The sequence below is a fragment of the Triturus cristatus genome, chromosome 9 (assembly GCF_964204655.1).
Source record: "Triturus cristatus chromosome 9, aTriCri1.1, whole genome shotgun sequence".
Classification (NCBI taxonomy): Eukaryota; Metazoa; Chordata; class Amphibia; order Caudata; family Salamandridae; genus Triturus; species Triturus cristatus.
The window spans coordinates 935,063,202-935,084,143 of NC_140592.1; the positions used below are offsets into that span (position 1 = coordinate 935,063,202).

At 48.8% G+C, this 20,942-nt stretch overlaps 1 protein-coding gene across 2 annotated transcripts in view; it reads right to left on the reverse strand.

Moving 5' to 3' along the window:
- The window catches only part of LOC146799097 (sodium/potassium/calcium exchanger 4-like), a 611,785-nt gene that overhangs the window by 237,987 nt on the left and 352,856 nt on the right, over positions 1–20,942 (reverse strand). For both annotated transcript variants that reach the window (XM_085626506.1, XM_085626505.1), the window contains exon 4: positions 19,902–19,976. In XM_085626506.1, coding sequence (XP_085482632.1) covers positions 19,902–19,976 — 75 coding nt within the window. The remainder of the gene's footprint in view (positions 1–19,901; positions 19,977–20,942) is intronic.

Below are 20,942 nucleotides of genomic sequence, written 5' to 3' on the forward strand. Positions count from 1 at the left end.
CCCCGGAGGCGCGCGGGGGAGGAGGTGGCTGTCGCGCGCTCCGTGGGGAGGTCGCGCCGAGCGTCCGGGGCCTCCTCTGCCTCCTCGGTGGCGCCTACCAGTCCTGCTGCCGCCGGACAGCGGGTCGTGTCCCCCCGGCGAGCAGACTCCGCGACCCGACCTGCTGCTCAAATGGACACTTCGGACCTTTCCCGCAGCCCTACCATCTGACTTCCATCTACTTCTCATAGTATTCTGTCAGGGAGGGGAGGTTGGGATGTGATTCCTGGCTGTAGGAATTAGAGGCCGGGCCTCAGTGCTCCAACATACTTGTTGCTCTCGGCCAGGGCGGATAAATTGGGTTTGTTCTGATTTCCTCAGGGGTCCACTGGCACTCAGGCCCGAGCGTTTTAGCTTGGTTGTTGTCACATACTGTTAGGGCGACAGATGCTTCTGTTTTTGAAGTATAGGGTGGGGGGTGTGGGGTTGGGCTTGGTTTGGGGTTGTTTCTTCCTCCTAAAGAGGTTTTTGTTGATAGAGGGTGCAGTCCTCGCTGTTGTAGTTCCAAGGCATCATGTAACATTTGACCTGATCTCCTGTCCGATCTCTTCATGTCCCTCCTTTTACGGAGCTCGCACGCCCATGCCCCCATCGGCCCTGGGGTGGGCGCGGTGCCCGCTGGGTGGTTGCTCCATGCGCGCCTCCCGCCTCACCTGCTGTTTGTTTTCCTGGTTGCCTCTTCCGACTCCTGTCATGCATGCCCCTGATTGCACCTAGGGCGGACACACCCGTGCCTAGGGCCACCCTGCGCATATTGTCCTGGAACGTGAATGGCCTTTTGGATCGTTTCAAACGTATGGCAGTCCTCAAATATGCGCAGCGTGCGGAGATTGACGTGCTCCTCCTTCAAGAGACCCACCTTCTGGGCAATAAATGTCCTTTTCTCGCCCGTTACGGCTATGATAGGGTCTGGCACTCGGGCTTTGCTCGGGGCTCCCGGGGGGTGGCTATCCTGCTTAAACGATCTTTTCCCTTTGTACTGGCTCAGGTGCATCTAGACCCCCAAGGAATGGCGGTTGCGGTCTGTGGCACTCTTGAGGGGAGACCGCTCACTCTGTTGTCCCTCTATGCGGCGCCGTCCCTGTTGCAGACCGCTCTATCCTTCACCTCAGATCTGCTCCCAAGACTTCCGGCGGGTTCGCTCGTCCTCGGGGGAGACTTTAACGCCGTCTACACACCCCATCTGGACTCGACAGGCCCGATCTCCTTTGCCAGAACTGCTCGCGCGAAGCAATTATCGTGCTGGGCTGAAGCCCAGGGCCTGTATGACGTCTGGAGGGTTTGGCACCCACGCGATCACCAATATACCCACACTTCGGCGGCGCACCATTCTCACGCCCGGATCGACTTAATCTTTGTCCCCTCTACCGAGTGTGCAGGGGTTCGCGATGCCCACATTCTTCCGAGGGGTCTCTCTGATCACTCGCCAGTGCTTCTTGCTCTCGGTCCGCCTCCCTTTTCTGCCCGTCCGATGTGGCGTTTGAACACCTGGTTCCTTCAAGACAAAGCCTTTCGGAAGGTGGTGGGAAGTGAGATTAAGGAGTACTACTTTCACAACGTGGGCTCCGTCTCTTCCTCGGCCGTCCTCTGGGAGACCGGCAAGGCGACTATTAGGGGGGCTGCAAAGGGGCATCTGCAACAGCAGCGTCGACGTCAACTCCAGCAGCTCACAGCTTGTGAAGCTCAGGCCCTGGAGCTCGAGCGAGACCAGGACACATTGGGGGAAGCCACGCGGGCACAGCGGCTGGCCTTTCTCCGAGAGGAGATACACACGCATTCTCTGGAGGCGGCGAGGACTCTTTGGCGCTCCTCGGTGGCCCGGGTTTACGGATGGGGGGATAAGAATGGCACGCTTCTTTATCGGCTGGCTACCTACCCTCGTGCAGGCTGGATTATTCCTGCCATCATGGACTCCGCAGGTGCGACCCGCACGGTCTCGGTGGCAATAGCTCAAACCTTTGTGGATTATTACTCCCAACTATACCGGGCTCGGGCGCCGGGGATCTCCCTTGCGGAGCTGATGTGGGAGAGCGGGGCGGCCCTCGGCCGGCTGGGACGGGAGGCGTGCGAGAGCTTAGACTTGCCCATTACCCTGCAAGAGGTTGAAATGGCGATTGGCCACTTGGCGCCTGGGAAAACCCCGGGACCGGATGGTTTCCCACAGGAATACTACGCCCATTTCCGTGGGACCCTGGCCCCGCGGCTTCTGGACCTCTTTGCAGAGGTGGTGAAGAAGGGTTCGTTCCCGCGGGAAACAGACACAGCCACTATAGTCATCCTTCCGAAGACGCAACCCCCGTCACAGTCCTGCTCAGATTATCGACCGATATCTCTCATCAACACCGAGCTTAAAATATACGCCACCGTTCTCGCACAACGGCTGCGCCCGCTTCTTGTCTCACTGGTCCACCCGGACCAATGTGGATTTATGCCGAACCGAGGAACCAGACACTGCCTGCGGCGCTTACACCTTGCCCTGGCCCACCGAGAGCGCCTTTCTCCTTATCTGGCCCTTCTACTGGTCGACTTTGAGAAGGCCTTTGATTCAGTGGGGTGGGAATACCTTGGAGAAACCCTGGAGCGAATGGGGTTCGGCCCCCAGTTTCGCGCCATGGTCTGTGTTCTGTACGCGGATCCACAGGCTCGGGTACTGGTTAATGGGACTTTGTCCCACACATTTTCCATAGGACGGGGGACAAGGCAGGGCTGCCCGCTCTCGCCCCTCCTCTTCGCCCTGGCGATGGAACCCCTGGCCGTGCTGATCTGATCGGATCCGGTTCTCTGCGGTTGGGTATGGTCCCGGATAAAATTGCTCTATATGCGGATGATGTCCCTCTCTATCTCTCGGATCCGGCTGTCTCGGGTCCTCGGGTGCGCCGGACTCTTCGCCGGTTCGGGCAGGCTTCTGGTCTCCGCCTGAACTCCGGGAAATCGGTATTGGTCCCGTTACACCCATCTAGGGAGTGGTTTGACTGGCAGTCTGACATTCCCATCCGGAGCTGTCCTTTAAATATCTGGGGATCTGGGTTACCCTTCTCCCGGAACTCTGCTGGGCTCTTAACGTGGCCCCCGTGGTTAATAGGGCCAGATCAGACATGATAAAATGGCAGTCACTCCCGTTGAACCCGTTGGGAAGGATTGCTCTTTATAAGATGATGATCCTCCCCAGGTTTCTATACATGCTACAAAACACGCCCTGCTCCTTCCCCCGCTCCTGGTTTCGAGACCTGGACGGGGCCGCGACTAGTTTTCTCTGGGGTGGCGGTAGGCCCCGGTTGGCTTTAGACCGCTGCCGGGTTCCTTTCTATGATGGTGGCTTGAGCATGACTAATCTTTACCTGTATAATCTCGCTACGCGGCTGCTGGGGGTCCACGACTGGTTCTCGGGTGGGTGGGAGGATCCGGCTTATAGACTAGAGGTGCAGCTCACCGGATTCCCTTCTATTCAAAGCATGCTCTATGGAGCGACAATCCCTCGATCGCTTCCGGAGGTATTACGGGCCCCCTTTCTGGCGTGGCAGGCCGCCCTACGGCACACCCGTTGGTCGAAGGTACTGACCCGAGTTACACCGCTCTGGCAAGGCACTTGGCTGCGGGAAGTATCGGGGCTCGACGGATTCCGCAACTGGGACCTCCTGGGGATCTCCTGCCTGGGTGATGTCTGACGGGGGGGCCACATGTGTTCCTTCCAAGAGCTCCGGAGCCGGTTTTCTTTACATTCCTCGCAATTTTATAGGTATCTCCAACTGCGCCATGCGCTCCAATCTCACGTCACGCTGGATTCCAAGCTCCCCGACCATAGCCCGCCTGAGGCTCAAGTGATGCTGGGATGTCTGGGGAGGGGGGGCATATCCCGTATTTATCGGTCCCTGGTTAATAACACCCCGGTGGATTGGAGCGGACTGCGGCAGAGGTGGGAGGCCTGGGTGGGTCCTCTGGACGAAAGTGATTGGAGGGACGCCCTTATGGCGCCCAGGACGATCACCACGTCGGCTAGATTATGGCTTATCCAGCTTTACTATCTTTACGCTGCTTACCTGACCCCGGAACGTCTGTTTCGGGCGGGCCTGTGCCAAGCGGCTTCATGCGCTCGGTGCGGGGTAGATCCGGCAGACTTCTTTCACATGGTCTGGTCTTGCCCTCGACTGGGGAGCTTCTGGGCCGAGATCGAAGCTGAACTGACTGAAGTTCTGGGATGGGAGGTCCCCCATGACCCTCGGTTGGCTCTGTTGGGAATAACGGAGGGGCTGGATGGCTCCCTGGCCGTGCTGATCCGATCGGATCCGGTTCTCCGCGGTTGGGATTGGCCGGGTATGGTCCCGGATAAAATTGCTCTCTATGCGGACGATGTCCTTCTCTATCTCTCGGATCCGGCTGTCTCGGGTCCTCGGGTGTGCCGGACTCTTCGCCGGTTCGGGCAGGCGTCTGGTCTCCGCCTGAACTCCGGGAAATCGGTATTGGTCCCGTTACATCCATCTAGGGAGTGTTTTGACTGGCAGTCTGACATTCCCATCCGGAGACTGTCCTTTAAATATCTGGGGATCTGGGTTACCCTTCTCCCGTAACTCTGCTGGGCTCTTAACGTGGCCCCCGTGGTTAATAAGGCCAGATCAGACATGATAAAATGGCAGTCACTCCCGTTGAACCCGTTGGGAAGGATTGCTCTTTATAAGATGATGATCCTCCCCAGGTTTCTATACATGCTACAAAACACGCCCTGCTCCTTCCCCCGCTCCTGGTTTCGAGACCTGGACGGGGCCGCGACTAGATTTCTCTGGGGTGGCGGTAGGCCCCGGTTGGCTTTAGACCGCTGCCGGGTTCCTTCCTATGATGGTGGCTTGAGCATGACTAATCTTTACCTGTATAATCTCGCTACGCGGCTGCTGGGGGTCCACGACTGGTTCTCGGGTGGGTGGGATGATCCGGCTTATAGACTAGAGGTGCAGCTCACCAGATTCCCTTCTATTCAAAGCATGCTCTATGGAGCGACAATCCCTCGATCGCTTCCGGAGGTCGTACGGGCCCCCTTTCTGGTGTGGCGGGCCGCCCTACGGCACACCCGTTGGTCGAAGGTACTGACCCGGGTTACACCGCTCTGGCAAGGCACTTGGCTGCGGGAAGTATCGGGGCTCGACGGATTCCGCAACTGGGACCTCCTGGGGATCTCCTGCCTGGGTGATGTATGACGGGGGAGCCACATGTGTTCCTTCCAAGAGCTCCGGAGCCGGTTTTCTTTACATTCCTCGCAATTTTATAGGTATCTCCAACTGCGCCATGCGCTCCAATCTCACGTCACGCTGGATTCCAAGCTCCCCGACCATAGCCTGCCTGAGGCTCAAGTGATGCTGGGATGTCTGGGGAGGGGGGGCATATCCCGTATTTATCGGTCCCTGGTTAATAACACCCCGGTGGATTGGAGCGGACTGCGGCAGAGGTGGGAGGCCTGGGTGGGTCCTCTGGACGAAAGTGATTGGAGGGACGCCCTTATGGCGCCCAGGACGATCACTACGTTGGCTAGATTGCGGCTTATCCAGCTTTACTATCTTCACGCTGCTTACCTGACCCCGGAACGTCTGTTTCGGGCGGGCCTGTGCCAAGCGGCTTCATGCGCTCGGTGCGGGGTAGATCCGGCAGACTTCTTTCACATGGTCTGGTCTTGCCCTCGACTGGGGAGCTTCTGGGCTGAGATCGAAGCTGAACTGACTGAAGTCCTGGGATGGGAGGTCCCCCATGACCCTCGGTTGGCTCTGTTGGGAATAACGGAGGGGCTGGATGGCTCCCGTAATGAGAAGTACTTCCTGACTACGGCTCTGGTGGTGTCCAAAAGGGATATTGCGGCCGCCTGGAAGCAGATTGACCCGCCCAAAGGGGTTAAATGGAGGAGGGGGGTGGACTGGTGCGCGGCACAGGAACGGACACTGTACGCTGCCCGGGGTTGCCCCAAAAAGTTTTGCAAAATATGGGGGCTTGGGGGCTTGTTTTAGGGGAGGGATTACATTGGGCGGGAGCGGAAGGGGGGTGAGGGGGAGGGGGATCGTGCGACTGATTATCAAAGACTCTGTGACAGGTCTTGTTGATGCCAATTTCTTCAAATTGCTGTATGTCCTTTTTGACTGTGATGCTTATATGAAAATAAAAATTTGTTTATCAAAAAAAAACTGACAAATCAGACAGAAACGAGCATGCGGGGACATGGACGCGGCTGGAGAAAGATGACAGGTGTCCTGCTATTGGTATACCTTAATGCACACAACGCCATACGCCTCTCAGAATATTGGCGCCCTTGGCCTGGGCCCAGTTCGCCTGTGCTAAAAATCGGCCCTGCCCCCACCTTTCCCTTACTCTCTTATTACATCTCTCTTACCTACTCTTTCTCCTCCCCTACAACTCTCCCTTCTCTTCTTTTTCTCTTCTCTTGTTGTTGTTTTTATTGATAGTTTAGTAATTAAGTTGTGGACTTCTTCCAATGTATATTTTATAACTACCACTTACTTACTCAGAGACTACTCATATTAATGCCATGCTTCACCTTTTCCACCCGCAGAACTATACATGTTTCTTTTTGTTATTCATAAAATGCTAATAAAAGGTGCTCTGAAATAAATATAAAAATAAAAAATAAGCGCCTACTGCACAGAACTGCATACAACCAATAACAGTGAGCTTTGAATCATCGAGAAGATTCTCACTATTGTGAGGTTGATAAAATGGGTATTAGCAGTAGCTGTTCAAACTTTGGAAAGAGCCTAGTAACTTTGAATGCAGTATTTTTTGCCATAGAGGTAGAACTACTATCATTGCGGACAAAAGCAACTTTCTTGGGACTTTCTCTTTTCTTCATTTTTAAGTGTAGTATTTGATGCACTCATTCTCCCTATTGAGTGCAGCATTCTGATTTTTAAATAGTTTATTATCATTCCAAAAGTTCAGTAAGAATTGGGGGTGGGGTTAAATGTTCCAAACTTGGTGTTCGGTGTGACCTTTGCCTGCAATATTTGCAGATTATTTCAGCTGAGTCATAAGACACACGGGATAGTGCAAATATTCATGATTTCCCCGTATTTCAAAATATTAGGGGAATGCATGCAAAATCAAGAACTCTCACTACCTTGAAACTCTGTCCACCTTTTGCCAATTTTGCCCACCTCACACCAGATGTTTTGGTTTCAACTGCTCCCTACATTTCCACGGCAGAAAGCAGTGGATGAATTGAGGCAAGAGTGCATAAACGCCAAACATGCTGATGAACATTCACCTTGCGCTTGACTGTAATTTGACTATAAAATAAGTATATAGTAGTCAAAAGGAGGAACAAAGAAACCTCAACATTTGTGTTTCATGTGAATGTACGTCTGGTGTTCTTCTATCCTTATGCAAGAATGGACTTTTTGTGTTTAAATACCTTTTCTGTGGGTTAGTTTGGGAAACCATGGGCCACATGTATCAAGCAATTTTGTGTTCGTAAACAGGTTGATTCGCAGAAAAGGCTTTTCCCATGTATCAAACTCTATTTGGCTATTGGGTAACCTGTGACCAAATCCCAAAATGGGTTTGCGATTCAGTATATGTAAAGGGCGTGTGCAGGGCATCCCTTCCAAAGACTGAATGTGGTCGCAAAACATTCGCATTTTACCACCAACTTCAAGTTGGTGGTAACCCATTCGCAAACTGAAAGGGGTACCCAAGAGACCCCCTTCCCCTTTGTGAATGTATGAAAAAACGTTTTTTAAGAGCAGGCAGTGTCGTGGGACCACTGCCTGCTCCTAAAAATCTAAACGAAAACTTTTCATTTTTCTTTTTGTAAAGCATCCCATTTTATTTTAAGGAAAAAGGGTTGCTTTACAACAAAAAAAGATTGCTTGGTTTAAAAGCAATCACAGAGATGGTGGTCTGCTGACCTCAGCATGCCACCATCCCTGTGCAATTCCTAATGGGTCGCAAATTGCAACCTACCTCATTAATATTCATGAGGTATGTCATTAGCGACCCACTGGGAATCGCAGAAAGTGTTCAACACACTTTCATACATGCCGTTTTGTGATTTCCCAATTGAGAATCGTAAGGATTCACGATTAGGGAATCACAAAACTCTCTCTTAATACATCTGACCCCATGTGTCTTTTGTAATCGTTCCACAAGGTTATGTATAGGTTGGGTGAGGAAGTAGAGGACTTTTAATGTACAATACTTCATAAAATGTTTGTGTGACACTAATCTTACTGTAAGGCCTCTCCTTCATCTTTTGTTGTTGGGTTCGCTGGTACTTTCATGTGGAGGTCAGATTGTTGTGAGAGCACCTACCTCTCACGATCTTCTTCCCTTCAGCCCCTCGTTATTCTCTAAGTCTGTGATTTAATAAGGGGAATGAGGTCCATTTACTGTTTCCATGACAGGCCACTGCAGTAGGTGGTCCCTTCTCTTTTTTCACCATTATCGCGTTTGTCCCCATCCTTACGGAGGGAGGGAGAAACCAAACAAAAAGTTTGGCTCCTTTGGGGAATTCTCTCTTTTTGTTCTGCCAATTTTCCTGACCCAATAGCAGAGTCAGGGGTTCATAAGTAATATTGGGTGGGGGTAACTTATGCACCAGACAGAACTAATATCTGATTTATTTATAAATTGATTGGTGTATGCAATGGGTTACCTAGCCTACCAGTAATTTGTTGGGATAAACTAACAGTTATTGTTAAAACTATCATCAACACATACCCTTAGGAGATCTGTATGATGCAGCAAGACTATCTCTGAGCAGACCCTGAAGTACTCCGTAGAACCATCCCACAGCGTTTTGGGCCCCAAAGAAGAGCTTTGTCCATTTGCAAGGGAGACCTATCGGACCTTCCTTGTGAGACCCCATTTGCAACTCTGCTGACTTATGAGTTTTAATCAGGATACGAATTCTGACTTGCGCTGCAAAATAGTGGGCCATATAAAGTACAACTTTAAGGTGATTCTATGCATACGTAATGGCCTAAGGGGTTCTGCCAGAAAACATTGTGAAGAGCTGTTACCTGCTTCAAGTTATGTTTCTAACTGCTAATTGCACTTGTCCAACCTTCATCTCTTGAGAGTTCCTCGATTCCTCAGTTCGACACCTTTCTTTTGGAATGCGCGGCTAGTGTTCATTCGCTCCACCTGTGACCTACGGAAATACTACAGAACACTAAAACTTGCCTATTTATGAAAGCGTAAAACCCTAAGATGCAACACTTTAAAATAGTTGGTAAAACATTGACACCAAAAGCAGCATTATCATTTTGCTCAAGACAATCCCTGTTGCTCGGCTCTACAAGTGCAGAAAAAGCCCTCTGTGGAATGGAGATTGCATATCTGCCTTGGAGAGCAAACTTCTCCTGACGCGTGTGTGTGCAGACAAAACACCAGAGTCTAAGTCCAAGTTTAAGGTCAACTGTCTGCTTACCTTCATAGCTGAGTGGTAGAGGCAGCAAGTCACTGCATCTGACTTAGCTGCCTCATGAGCCAACACAAATGAATACATGCCCCACTTAACCCCACTTACACACAGTACAGGAGATTGGTTCCATGGCAGAAACCTCTCACACTTGGCAGCCTCAGACCTTAGGCGTAGAACTCTATCCTGACACCAGACTGGTCAATTATTTTTCAACCTGTTTTGTGAGACTTTTCAGCCGATTCAGACTTTTGCGGATGAAGTACAGCCCATCAGGGTGGCCAGAACGTTACAGTTTGCCAAATGTATAGATTATGTTCATGTATGTTGAAAGGAATCGCCACCATGGTAGTTCGCTTCAAGATACACAAAAAAATGGTGGAAGGCTGACATCGATATTGATAGCAGACCACCAAACTTCTAAACTTTGTTTGTATTGAATTTGTTTTTAAAATCAAAAAAACTAATGACTACTTCACCAAGCTGCGTATCTGTACTTTGAATTGTGCTGTTTTATTAAGCATGGCCATTGTTTTCTGAAAGGTGGCCTAGTATTCCGCCTTCCTCCTAACACCTGAGCCTTGATGACTCTACAGAAGCCATTGCTCTAATCTGCGGGAGGGAAATCAAACCCTGGTTTTCTCCAGAACAGTTTGTGGCCACTGGAGAGGCTAATGTGGAATACAGCTGAATGGCAGAGAACATAGGTGACATCCAGATGTGTTATATTCTCCTTGAGTGTCTTTGTTGTTTTCCTTTAAAATCAAGCAGTGTTTCTATGCGCTTTTGCTCAATTGCACTTTTTTTATGTCCCTCTTTGGCGTGTTCTCATTACTCTGACACATACATCTCATTCTCTTGCCAAGCGTGTGGGTGGGTCCGCGAGTCGGGACGCCAAATACCTTCTGGTGCCTCTATGTAGGTTTGTTGACCTCACCATAGCAATATTTTTTCTCTTTCTCGTAATTTTACTACTACAGCTTATGATCCGATTTGATACTGTTCTCGCTTTGCTTATGTGAAGCTCTGATGCCCCTGGGCCTTGTATGAGCTGTACAAAAATACTAAATAAATAAGTAAACCAGATGCTGCTGCCTTTAAGTTACTTTTCATTGCTATTTCATATCCCACCGTGCACTGCGCCTTAGGATATCTGTGCCAGCTGCATGACCCTGCACGTCTCCAGTATATCAAAGCAGCCCTCCTTGGACCGCGCTACAATCATTTCCACATTTGTTGCTTGTCACGATATAGAGCTCAGTAATGTTGACATACACACATATCAACTCCACACTATCGATTCCCGATATCATAATGGTGTTTAAATAGGGAATTAAAAATGTATTATTGTTAACTCTTCATTAACTTAAGTTGACAACATGTCGATATTGCAGAGTCGATACAAGTGTTGGTCAATGTTATAACATCAATATTGAGTCCACACCTTCTAAATCACAGCTCATTATACACCCTCCCTCACATCTTTCTGCACGTAGACATATTTATCACCTGTCAGTTGGCATAACTACCCCATACCTCACTGATGGAAGGACATTAAGTACTTACCTGAAGAGTTCCCACTTGACAGGTGAAGGAGGAGACGGGCAGCGCCCTGCTTCACTATCTGCGGTGTGGAGGTGAACCTTTCCGGCAGGTTAAACAACCTGACATTCATCGGGGTCTTCCGGCCAGAATCCACACATTTGTTATTTCTTGTGTGAGGCCCCCCACAGCATAAATCTGAACACCATGTCCCTTGTGGCGAATCAACAAAGGGCGCCATTATTTACCAGAGATACCACATGAGGCCATGTAGGGGAGGACAAAAGTATCACATCATCATATGACTGCTTTTTCTATAAAACCAGGAGTCGCATGTTCTGCAGTCTGTATTGCAGGCAGTGGCGGCTCCTCCGCTAAGGCGAAGGAGCGTCACCCCACTGCTTAGCAGCAGTTAAAGAAAGGAAAAAAATTATAATAACTTGATGCTATTATCATTTTATTTGTTCCTGCTGTGGCGTTTTGGTGGGGAGGGGCGTGGCGGGTCTGCTCTGCTCGCAGAGCAGGACAGGTGAGGAGTGGTGAGCACACTGTTAGAACGCATGATGCTTGAACTGGCCGTCTTGGGCCGGCCAAAGCGTCATGCGCACTTTGCATGTTCGATGCATTTCAGCCTGGGTGGAAAACATGCCAAGGCCCCCATTCCCTAGCTGAGCACCGAACCACAGCACTCTGTCCAATCACAACGCTGCATTGCAGCGTTGGGATTGGCCTCGGGGAGCCTGGGTGTGCTTCCTGGTTCCTGTTCGACCCGGACGCGGAGCAGAGACGACGTGGGAGAGACGCGGTGATAAGGTACGTTTTCTTGTTGTTCTTTTCTTACACCCCGTTACTCTCCCTGCCACCCCTGATCCATACCAGCCGCCACTGAGTCTATGGTCACATTTAAAACCACATAATAACAATGGAAGCTTATGGCCCCTTGATAATGGGAGAAACCTGACATGATGGCCAGTTGTGAATATGTAAGTTTCACCTTTCAAGAGAACTGCCTGAACAGCCACTTTATGATCTGAGATGAGAACCCTCACACAATGAGAATCTTCGTAAAAGATCTCTAAAATACCACCATTTTTAATCCCCCGCCCATCCAGTACAGAAAGGTACTGGTTGCCAGCATTGGCCCAAAAGTTGGTATGATATGGATTCATCTGTTATGAAGCTTAAACAATTGGTGATATCCCTACTGTGGTGATGAACTCTTAGCAACACTATGGGTGATCTCAGGAGAGCAATTAGAAAGTAAATACATCAGTGACTCAATCTTGAAAGCTGGACTGTGTGCAGTGAATATATAATATCAAAAGCAGGATGATATCTTAAAATGCACTCAGTAAGGAATGAGGATTGTTCCAGTTGGCTCAGCCATACATAAAAACATCTACCATACACTGACACACCAAACCCTGAGCTACAAACACAACAAAGAGACACTAATCAATAGACTTATTTGACATAGTAGCTGTAACATAGAGAGCATCCAATATTGGGACCGCAGTGACATTCCCAACAATGAGACACACTAAACACAGAAGCGAACCTAACAACGAAACTCTAATCTGCAGACGTATCTAACCAAAGTTCTAATACAGCAATGAGAGAGTACTGCAGTGAGATTTGTCCCCGCCTGTAATACTTCTCTGATCCTGTGCAGATTCTTTTGATGCATGACCTACGCCCAGCAAAACTGGCCTTGTGCTGGATGACTGGTCTTAGACCTTGAAAAGGCCTTTGATTATTTGGAATGGGATCATCTCTTCAATAAGCTGCCTCGCTATGGCATTAGTCATCATTTTATCCGATTAGTACATTTTTATACACTAACCCCCTAATCAGGATCAAGACTGGACCTCCAATTTTGGGGCCAATTCCCACACACAGGGGAACAAGACAGGGCTGCCAGCTCTCTCCTTTAATGTTTTCCTTTACAATTGAACTACATGCGCTTACATTGAGAGATAGGGGAGCGCCATGGGGAATCCCCCTTAGGTGACAGGATACATATAATATGCTTATATGTGGACGATATGTTGCCCTACCTCAGAGATACGCACAACATTCCTACCATGATTGCATTAACTCTTGACCATTTTGCATCTCATTCCCTCTCTGGGTTGAGGGTAAATTGGACAAAGTCCTGTCTATTTCCCTTTCTCTCATAAGTTCTCAATCCACATTTTGTCTTTGGCAGAGCGCAATTAGAATGGCAGCAGCACACATTTTGATACCTTAGGTTGCAGGTTTGTCATTCTGCAGATGATCTCTTTGATGGCAGTGCTACTTGTGCAGTCACATCCATGCAAGTGCAAATGCCCTTTTTGCACACATTGCCACTGGTGGTCATGGGGCCGTGGCATTATTAAAAATGGTGGTTTGACGTCGACTCCTTTATTTCTTTACTATCCCCCCTCTTTATAGGTACGAGAATTCATCTGGAGCAAGTCCAGATGTTGGTAGCTTTAGGAAAGCTCTTCTCGCCCACGAATTGGGGAGATCTTGCATTTTGAGCAGTGCTGCCTTGCCTCTCAAGTCCAATGGATCACTAAATGGCTGTTGGGCTTACACCTGTCGGACACAGCCACATCCTAACCTAATTGGAGCTTGTCCGCTATTCTGCATCTGTTTCACCCCTACATACGAATGCGTCCATCGGACTCCCTGCTGCTGGGAGTGACCTACCGTTGCTATCGCAGGTCCCTCCACCTTACTAAACACATGATCCCCTATGCAACAGGGTTAGTGCTGTTTAGAATACTGATTGGTCCCACATCAGCAATGGAGTTGACAGCACGGCATGGTGCTGGCCTGCACACGCTGAGTGACCTATACCAGGTGTTGGACTTGGCCCTTCTGGCAGGTTCACCCCTGAACTTTTTTGCTTTTTATTGGTGACTTGGTGTGGTGATTTTTCGTTTCTGCGCACTTTCCCTGTGTCCCAGGGTAAAGTGCGTGCGCACTCTGAGTGCATGTGGTGAGATAGGCCTGCCCTCCCATAGGAATGCATGGGGAATGTATGTGTCCCTAGTAGTTCCTGATGCGTGGGGTGTGCAGGCCCGAGTTTGGTATGTGCGGACTAGTGTGATTGAATGCTGCGCGATGATGTGTGCGGCGTGCATGTACCTAGTGTGGAAGTGCCACTTCTAGAAGTGGGCACTTCGGTGTACAGTGTAAAATGTGTGCCTTGTTGCGTGATTGGCTGGTTGAGGTCATGTGATGGGCTAGTGATTCCCCAGAGTCAGGATGAGTCACTCAGTGGTGAATGGGGAGATCAGCAGCTAGATGGGTGGGAGGAGTACACCTGGGTCCTGAATAGGGCAGGGTTTTCCCCACACAATGCTGGCTCCGCCCCCTGTGGTGCGACTGACGACCCTAGCCCTGCCAGTGAATAGAGTGGGGGGCTGAGCACATCAAGGGTGCTACCCCACCCAGCTGCGACTGGTTTTCCCCCTCACCCTGAACCAAGAACAAAGGGTTTTAGTGTATAAAAATGGGGCTGTGTCCCCACAGAAACTGTTCTCTGCCAGGATCTTACCTGAGGGGGGCTGCTGCTGCTGCTGGACCAGAGGACTGCCACCTGGACTACCTCCATGCCTGGAGGCCCAGTGAGCTGGCTCTGGGTCCAGCCTTGCCCCCCACCCCTGCCCTGATTTATGCAGGGAAGAACTTTGCTGGACTTAGGTGTTGACTGGCACCCCTAAGCGCCTAGAAGCGCTTTTCTTTCCCCCAAAGCGCTTGGATTTGCCTTTAGCGCCCAGGAGCGCTTTATTTTTGGAAGCCGGTGCCCACCCGGCGTTTGCCCTGTCTTTGCCGATTCCGACGTCCACTGGCAGGTGCCCACCCTGCCAGGGACATTGCTGAGCGTGTTAGCGGGTGCCCACCCCGCTTTATTGAAAATTAATATCCCTAGCGGGTGCCCACCCCGCCAGGGACTTTGCCGCTTTTTGTTTTGCTCATCCCCCTAGCGGGTGCCCACCCCGCATCACCGCGATCCGAGAATCACCGCTGCAGTCCGGGCCGAAACCCCGAAAGTCAGGCAGCCTTCGTGAGACGTGGGCGGGGCTTCACGCAGGAAGCGACGGGAGCCTACCCCGCGCTCCTGCGCTGCGAGGCGGAAAAGGAATCCCGAAGACCGGAGCCCGGCCGGCTCCGCTCCCAAGTCCCGGGTCCCAGGAGGGGGCCCGGGCGAACGAAGGTCCGCGCCGCAGAGGAGACCCCCGAGTGAGGAGACGCCGCCTCTCTAGCCACAGGTGAGTGCGGGCGTCCCTGGGGGTCCCTCCTCTGCCGCACCCAGAGCTTCTTCCTGCTGCTCACAGAGGCAGCCGCACCACGGGGCTGCCTGGTTGGAGGAGCGCGAGTACGCTCCCACGCGGGGGCAGGACCGTAGAGCCGAGTAAGGCTCCACCATTGCTTGCTTTGAGCGCAGTTGCGCTCCGACGTATCAGGGCAAGTCCTGGTTGAGTCCCAGAGGGGGACTCGGCCACAGTAGTGTTGAGACCCAGCTGAGGCTCCCACGAAGGGGGGAGTATTGTTCTCGAGCCCACGAGGCTCCAACGAGGCCCGCATTGGTTTCTGAGCGCGAGGCGCTCCAACGTGGAGAGTGATTTGTCCAAGAGTCCAGAGGGACTCAGATTGCAGGGGACATTTCTTTTGCACTCAGAGCGGCCCCGGAAGGCAGCGGGCCGCTCCCACGCATACAGGGGCATTTCTTTTGTAACTGAGTGGCCACAGATGGCAGCGGGCCACTCCCACCTTGCCCCACAGAGTTGTGCAGAGCCCCGAAGGCTCTAGGGGGCATTTTGTGCATTTAGAGTCCCGGAGAGGCTCCAACCCTTGCCATATTTATTTAGGAAGGCACAGTGGTGCCCCAGCATCTCTCCAGTTGCCCAGCACTTAGTGGGCAACTGCTGCGTGTAAGTTGTGCGTTGTGCGCCCTGGTTTGCGCAGCCTGCGCAGGCGCGCCCTGACTCTTCTGGACACAGGGCGTCCTTGCCCCTTCAAGGCCAGTTGGTCTAGGGACTGCCACAGTGGTGGCTAATGTGAGTTTTGCGCTATTGTTCCTAACCTGCACCTCTGAATGTGTTTTTATGCGTCATGTGCCTTGTTCTACACCTCTGAATGTGATGCATCATGTGTAATGTGCGTTTACCCCTACAGGTATTGTGATACTTAGGTGGTTGTTTTCTCCCTAGTACAGGTGGTGCTAGTGAGGTCCTGATTCCCTGCGCAATATTTTCCTAAGGTGGTTAGGGTTGCGTAGGTGGTACTTACCTGATACCAGTAGTTACTGGTTGTGTGCTACATGTTCTATTTTTAGTGCTACAGTGATTGTATGGGCTATGTTCTAAAGTATTATTCCTACGTTCTAATTTCTACAAAGTGCTAATTCCTGACAGTGGTCCATGTGGCCCTGTCCCCTGTACATATAATCCCTTGTAAATTCTGCCCGTGCCTGTTGGCACATTGTAAAGTGTGTGTTTTTATCTAATGTGTTTTGGTATAATACAAAGGCTATTTTTTTATATAATACCTTGTGTGGAGTTTCCTTTGTGGTGGGCCTTGGGTGTTGTTGCTGGGTGCGCGCGCAAACGCTTTACACATCGCCTCAGGGATAAGCCTGTCTGCTCGTGCCAAGCTACCAAGGGGGTGAGCAGGGGTTATCTTTGGCGTGTAACTTCCTTGCCCTGACTAGAGTGGTGGTTTCTGCCTGACGTTGGCGCAAGCCTTAGCCAACCAGAAATCCCATTTCTAACACCAGGGAAGTACCGTGGCGCTGTGTGAGACATTGATGGAGGAGGATGGCCTGCCCCCGGGCCAATTCTTACTACACAACTGACTGATTGCTACACTAGAAAATCAGTGGAGGGACATGACCACTGAACTACCCATCCATCTTACAGTCTAATATCTCCATGTAATGTGGAGTAGACACTTTATCCAATGTTTCACTGAATCATTCCGTACACACACTATTCCACAGATCATAACTCTAAGACAACATTGGAGGACCGACTTAACACACCCGTGCTCTGATAAGGAATGGGACGCCCTGCTAGAGGCCCCAAGACACGTAATGCTGGTTTAAGCTTATTCAACTTTATATTGTACACAGGGCTAATCTTACTTCTGCCAATATAAATCATTATTACCACAGAGCAGACACCGCTTGCCCTCACTGTGCTCAGATAGACCGAGACTTGCTACACATGCTATGGTCCTGCACATGTCTACATAATTAATTGTCCAGTATCACATAGAGTTTATCCACATGCATTGAATGCCCGGACCTGCACAAATGGGAAATATAGCTCCTGGGATTGTATCGCAGGCACAAGAAACACAAGGCCACTTCCTGTTTCCTAGATATAGGATTCATAGTGGCTAAGCGCCTTATTACTCGTAGGTGGAAATCCTCTGACCCCCATTGATTTGTAGCCTGGACACGCTTGATGCTCAATTGGGTGCAGGTGGAAAGCATCACCCTGCATAGAGAAGACACACTTGGTCAAAGGAAGAATCCCATCACCACTCACTGGGACAATATCCTATCTGAACTGCAGTGTTACCACCCATACAAGGCAGCCCATGACTTTGAACCCTTGTCGGGAGCTCCGGACATAAAGCCTAATGTTGCTATATGCTGTTCATCCCTCTCATTAACTATGAATGCCTGCACTCACACATCTCGTGTAAGTCTTATTTGTGGATTCTTAACAGCAGTTGCATGAGCATTTCCGTTGACTGTGGTGGGTGAGGGAATTGGGGGGGCTCCAAGTCGTAGGGTTTCCTATGTTATTATTTTAGAGTTGTTATTTCTATATTGCTACATATATGAAATGAATCCGTTACCAATATTATCAACGATTCACCTGTAGTCCCGCCTCTTCCACTTAACTACAGGGGTTAACATAAGCGTATCCTACCATACGAAGTGACGTACCTTTTAGACATGTATCATGATCTAGGACAGGTCTTTAGTGTCTACCTTCCTTTTACAGGTTTCTTTGAGCCTATCTACTACTGCCGTACAACTATGTTGTTGATGCAAGTTGTATGTCAAAAAATATCCTTCATTGATTGTATGACATTATGCCTTTAAACTTTAAATGTATGCTATACTATCTGTTATTTGCATTATCCTTGAAATGCAAAAAAAAACTTCAATAAACAGATTCAAACAAAACAAAATCAGGGACCCTGGCCTAGTGGCAGTGATCTTTGTTACAGTTCCCAGACTGCCAATGGTCTATGATGCACTGGAATTTTGTGGTGACCATGGTATTCAGGCAAGAGAAGAGGAACATGGTGGTGGTTATTCAGGGCCACAGCTCGGCTCCAGTTTTGTCCACAATCTGAATTTTAAGGGTATTAAATTTAATCATGAGGTTTAGATTCCCTCTTTCTTCTCACAAACATTTCTACCTCCCTGAGGAAAAGTTGAGATTGTCTACCTAGTCTGTATCAAAACCTACGTTGTTAAAACTGCGTAAATAACACCTATAGGATCTATCTTACTGCCAATGTTAACTCATCTCCACACCATTCACAGCACGATTCCCATGCTTAGGGCCTGAGCACATTACCCTGATTTTTACATGGCGCTGATTGAGCCTTAATAGGCTAAGGGTCAATGCTGCATTAAAGCCAACATCAAGATGCCACAAATAATTGTTATATTCCAACATACACCCTCAAAATGACATTCTTCCAAGGAGACGGGCCAAATAAAATTTTGCTTGTGCCTCAGAAAATCTTTGCACTTTTCACATATTTTTAGTACGATAAGATGGCACAAATGTGCATGTGATCAAAGGCTGGCTAGTCTAACAGAAAATTAGGAGACATACCTACAGTCCAGTGGCCATGAAAGTCTTGTAGGACTGCGCAAGAGTCAGTCACAAGCTGAGATGTTTATAGGTTCGACTCATACCTAACATGTGTCTGCTTCTATCACAATGTTACCAGTCAAAAAATCTAAATTTCCTAACAAATTGGATAATTTAGTGTCCTGCCATTCAAAGGTATTGAGAGCTCTAGTTGTCTCCAGCCAGATATATTGTTTGCAAAATGAAAACAGCGGGCTTTGAGTCAACCTCATAATTGGATGGCTTTGGGATCTACCTCAGTTCTCTCCTCATGATTTGATGTATTTCTTCCCTATTCTTGTGTATGCCCCACCTAGGATCATTTCAGTGTCATAGCGTTCTGATTGGTTGACTCATATCCTTCCACTGTTAATGTTCCTGGCATGCAGGGAACTACTTTTTGCTTTTCCTCTATGCATTGGAGTGCATGCGTTTCTTGCTCTCTTACCCATGTGTTGCTGCCTACTTTACCTTGCCCCCATGCTTTCTGTGTTGCTCTCTCCGTTTCCCACCAACTGGTCATTGCCTACCCCTCCATCTTGTATTTTTTTAATTTTCACCACCCTCCCTCTTTTTGCACCTATTGCCCGCGCATCCCTCAATTTTTTATTATCATTTTTTTGTAATTGCTGTCTTCCTGCTGTAATAGCAGCAGGCTTCCAAAATGGCCACCTGTGAGTGTGCATATACTCATTTGGATGGTGGGCATAAATCAATGTGTTTGTATTATTTGAAGATACAGATTCAAATATGGCTTGCATCACAGGTTTGCTTATATAATACAAATGCAATAAAAAATGGCTGCTGTTGATTCCTGCATATCATTTCAGTCATCTTTGAGGGGTATAGTTCCAACACTACAAACCAATTCAAAGATGGCCACTGTTGATTCATGTACATCTACAGCAACTGTTTAGGCCTTGGCAAAGCCCATAGATTTCACTGCCAAGACATAATGTCTGTATGCTTCTGTCTTACACAGGATTACAAAAACAGTATCAGACATCAATGAACATATTATCACGTACCTCACAAATCTTTTCTAAAGATGGGACAAAGTAGTCGTCACACACTATTGCCAAGGCATAGAACATATAGAGAGCCTGAGGAGAGAAAAGAGGAAACATTGTGAAATATTCATCATTTTAGTTAAACTTCATTTAAAAGCATATTGATACTGCTAGTGAGAAAAAAACATTTAAAGGAGAACTGCAGTGAAATAATTTAATGTTTGCACTTTATTTCTCGTACTCTAGCTGTAAGAAACTGCCATAGTCATGTTGTAGTACCTTATAAGTCCTTGCCATAGAGAAGATATGCTGACCTTATAAAAACCTTGGCACAAACACCTTTTTGGCTGCCATGTTGAAAAACGTAGCCTGTATGACAGTCATTGGATTTCATTACAAGATCGGAGGCCACCATTATGCATAACCTTTTATTGCCACTCCTGCACAGCAGCCCCTTTAAAGAGTTTCCAACAAAGAACAATCCAGAACTGAAACATCAATAAACAATAAATGTCTCTTGCATAGAACTCTCCTCCTCTTTTAAATGCTGCTCCTGTTCAGATATCGTTATCATCAAATACAACGCGGCAGTGGTCAGCCAAAGCACTTAACTGATGTCAATACTGCATCATTTCTAAAGATACATATTCAAAGATTGCAAATCCACAACACATCCACAGTGGACTTTTACAGTTATTTTCTCTTCTTGGAGCCTTAAATTACAAAATGAATGATACTCTTGGTAATTTTCAAATTACTTATGGAAATATTGATTAATCCCATTTCCCTGTAATCATTCCAGTCCTCTACTAATGATCGTATCTTCCATGTCACCCCTCACACAAGTTTCATATTTGTTAGTAGAAAAAGAGCTGTACATGTTATTCCTATACCCTTCTATTGGAAGGGACCATCTATATATATATATATAGTCTGTCCCGATTCCTGCATATTTATAAAAGCTCTAGACCAAGCTGCATACCTCGTCACAAGAACTGGAATGAGGAAGGAAAAATCAAAGTAATAAACATTACTGGTAAGTAATCCAAGCATTACATC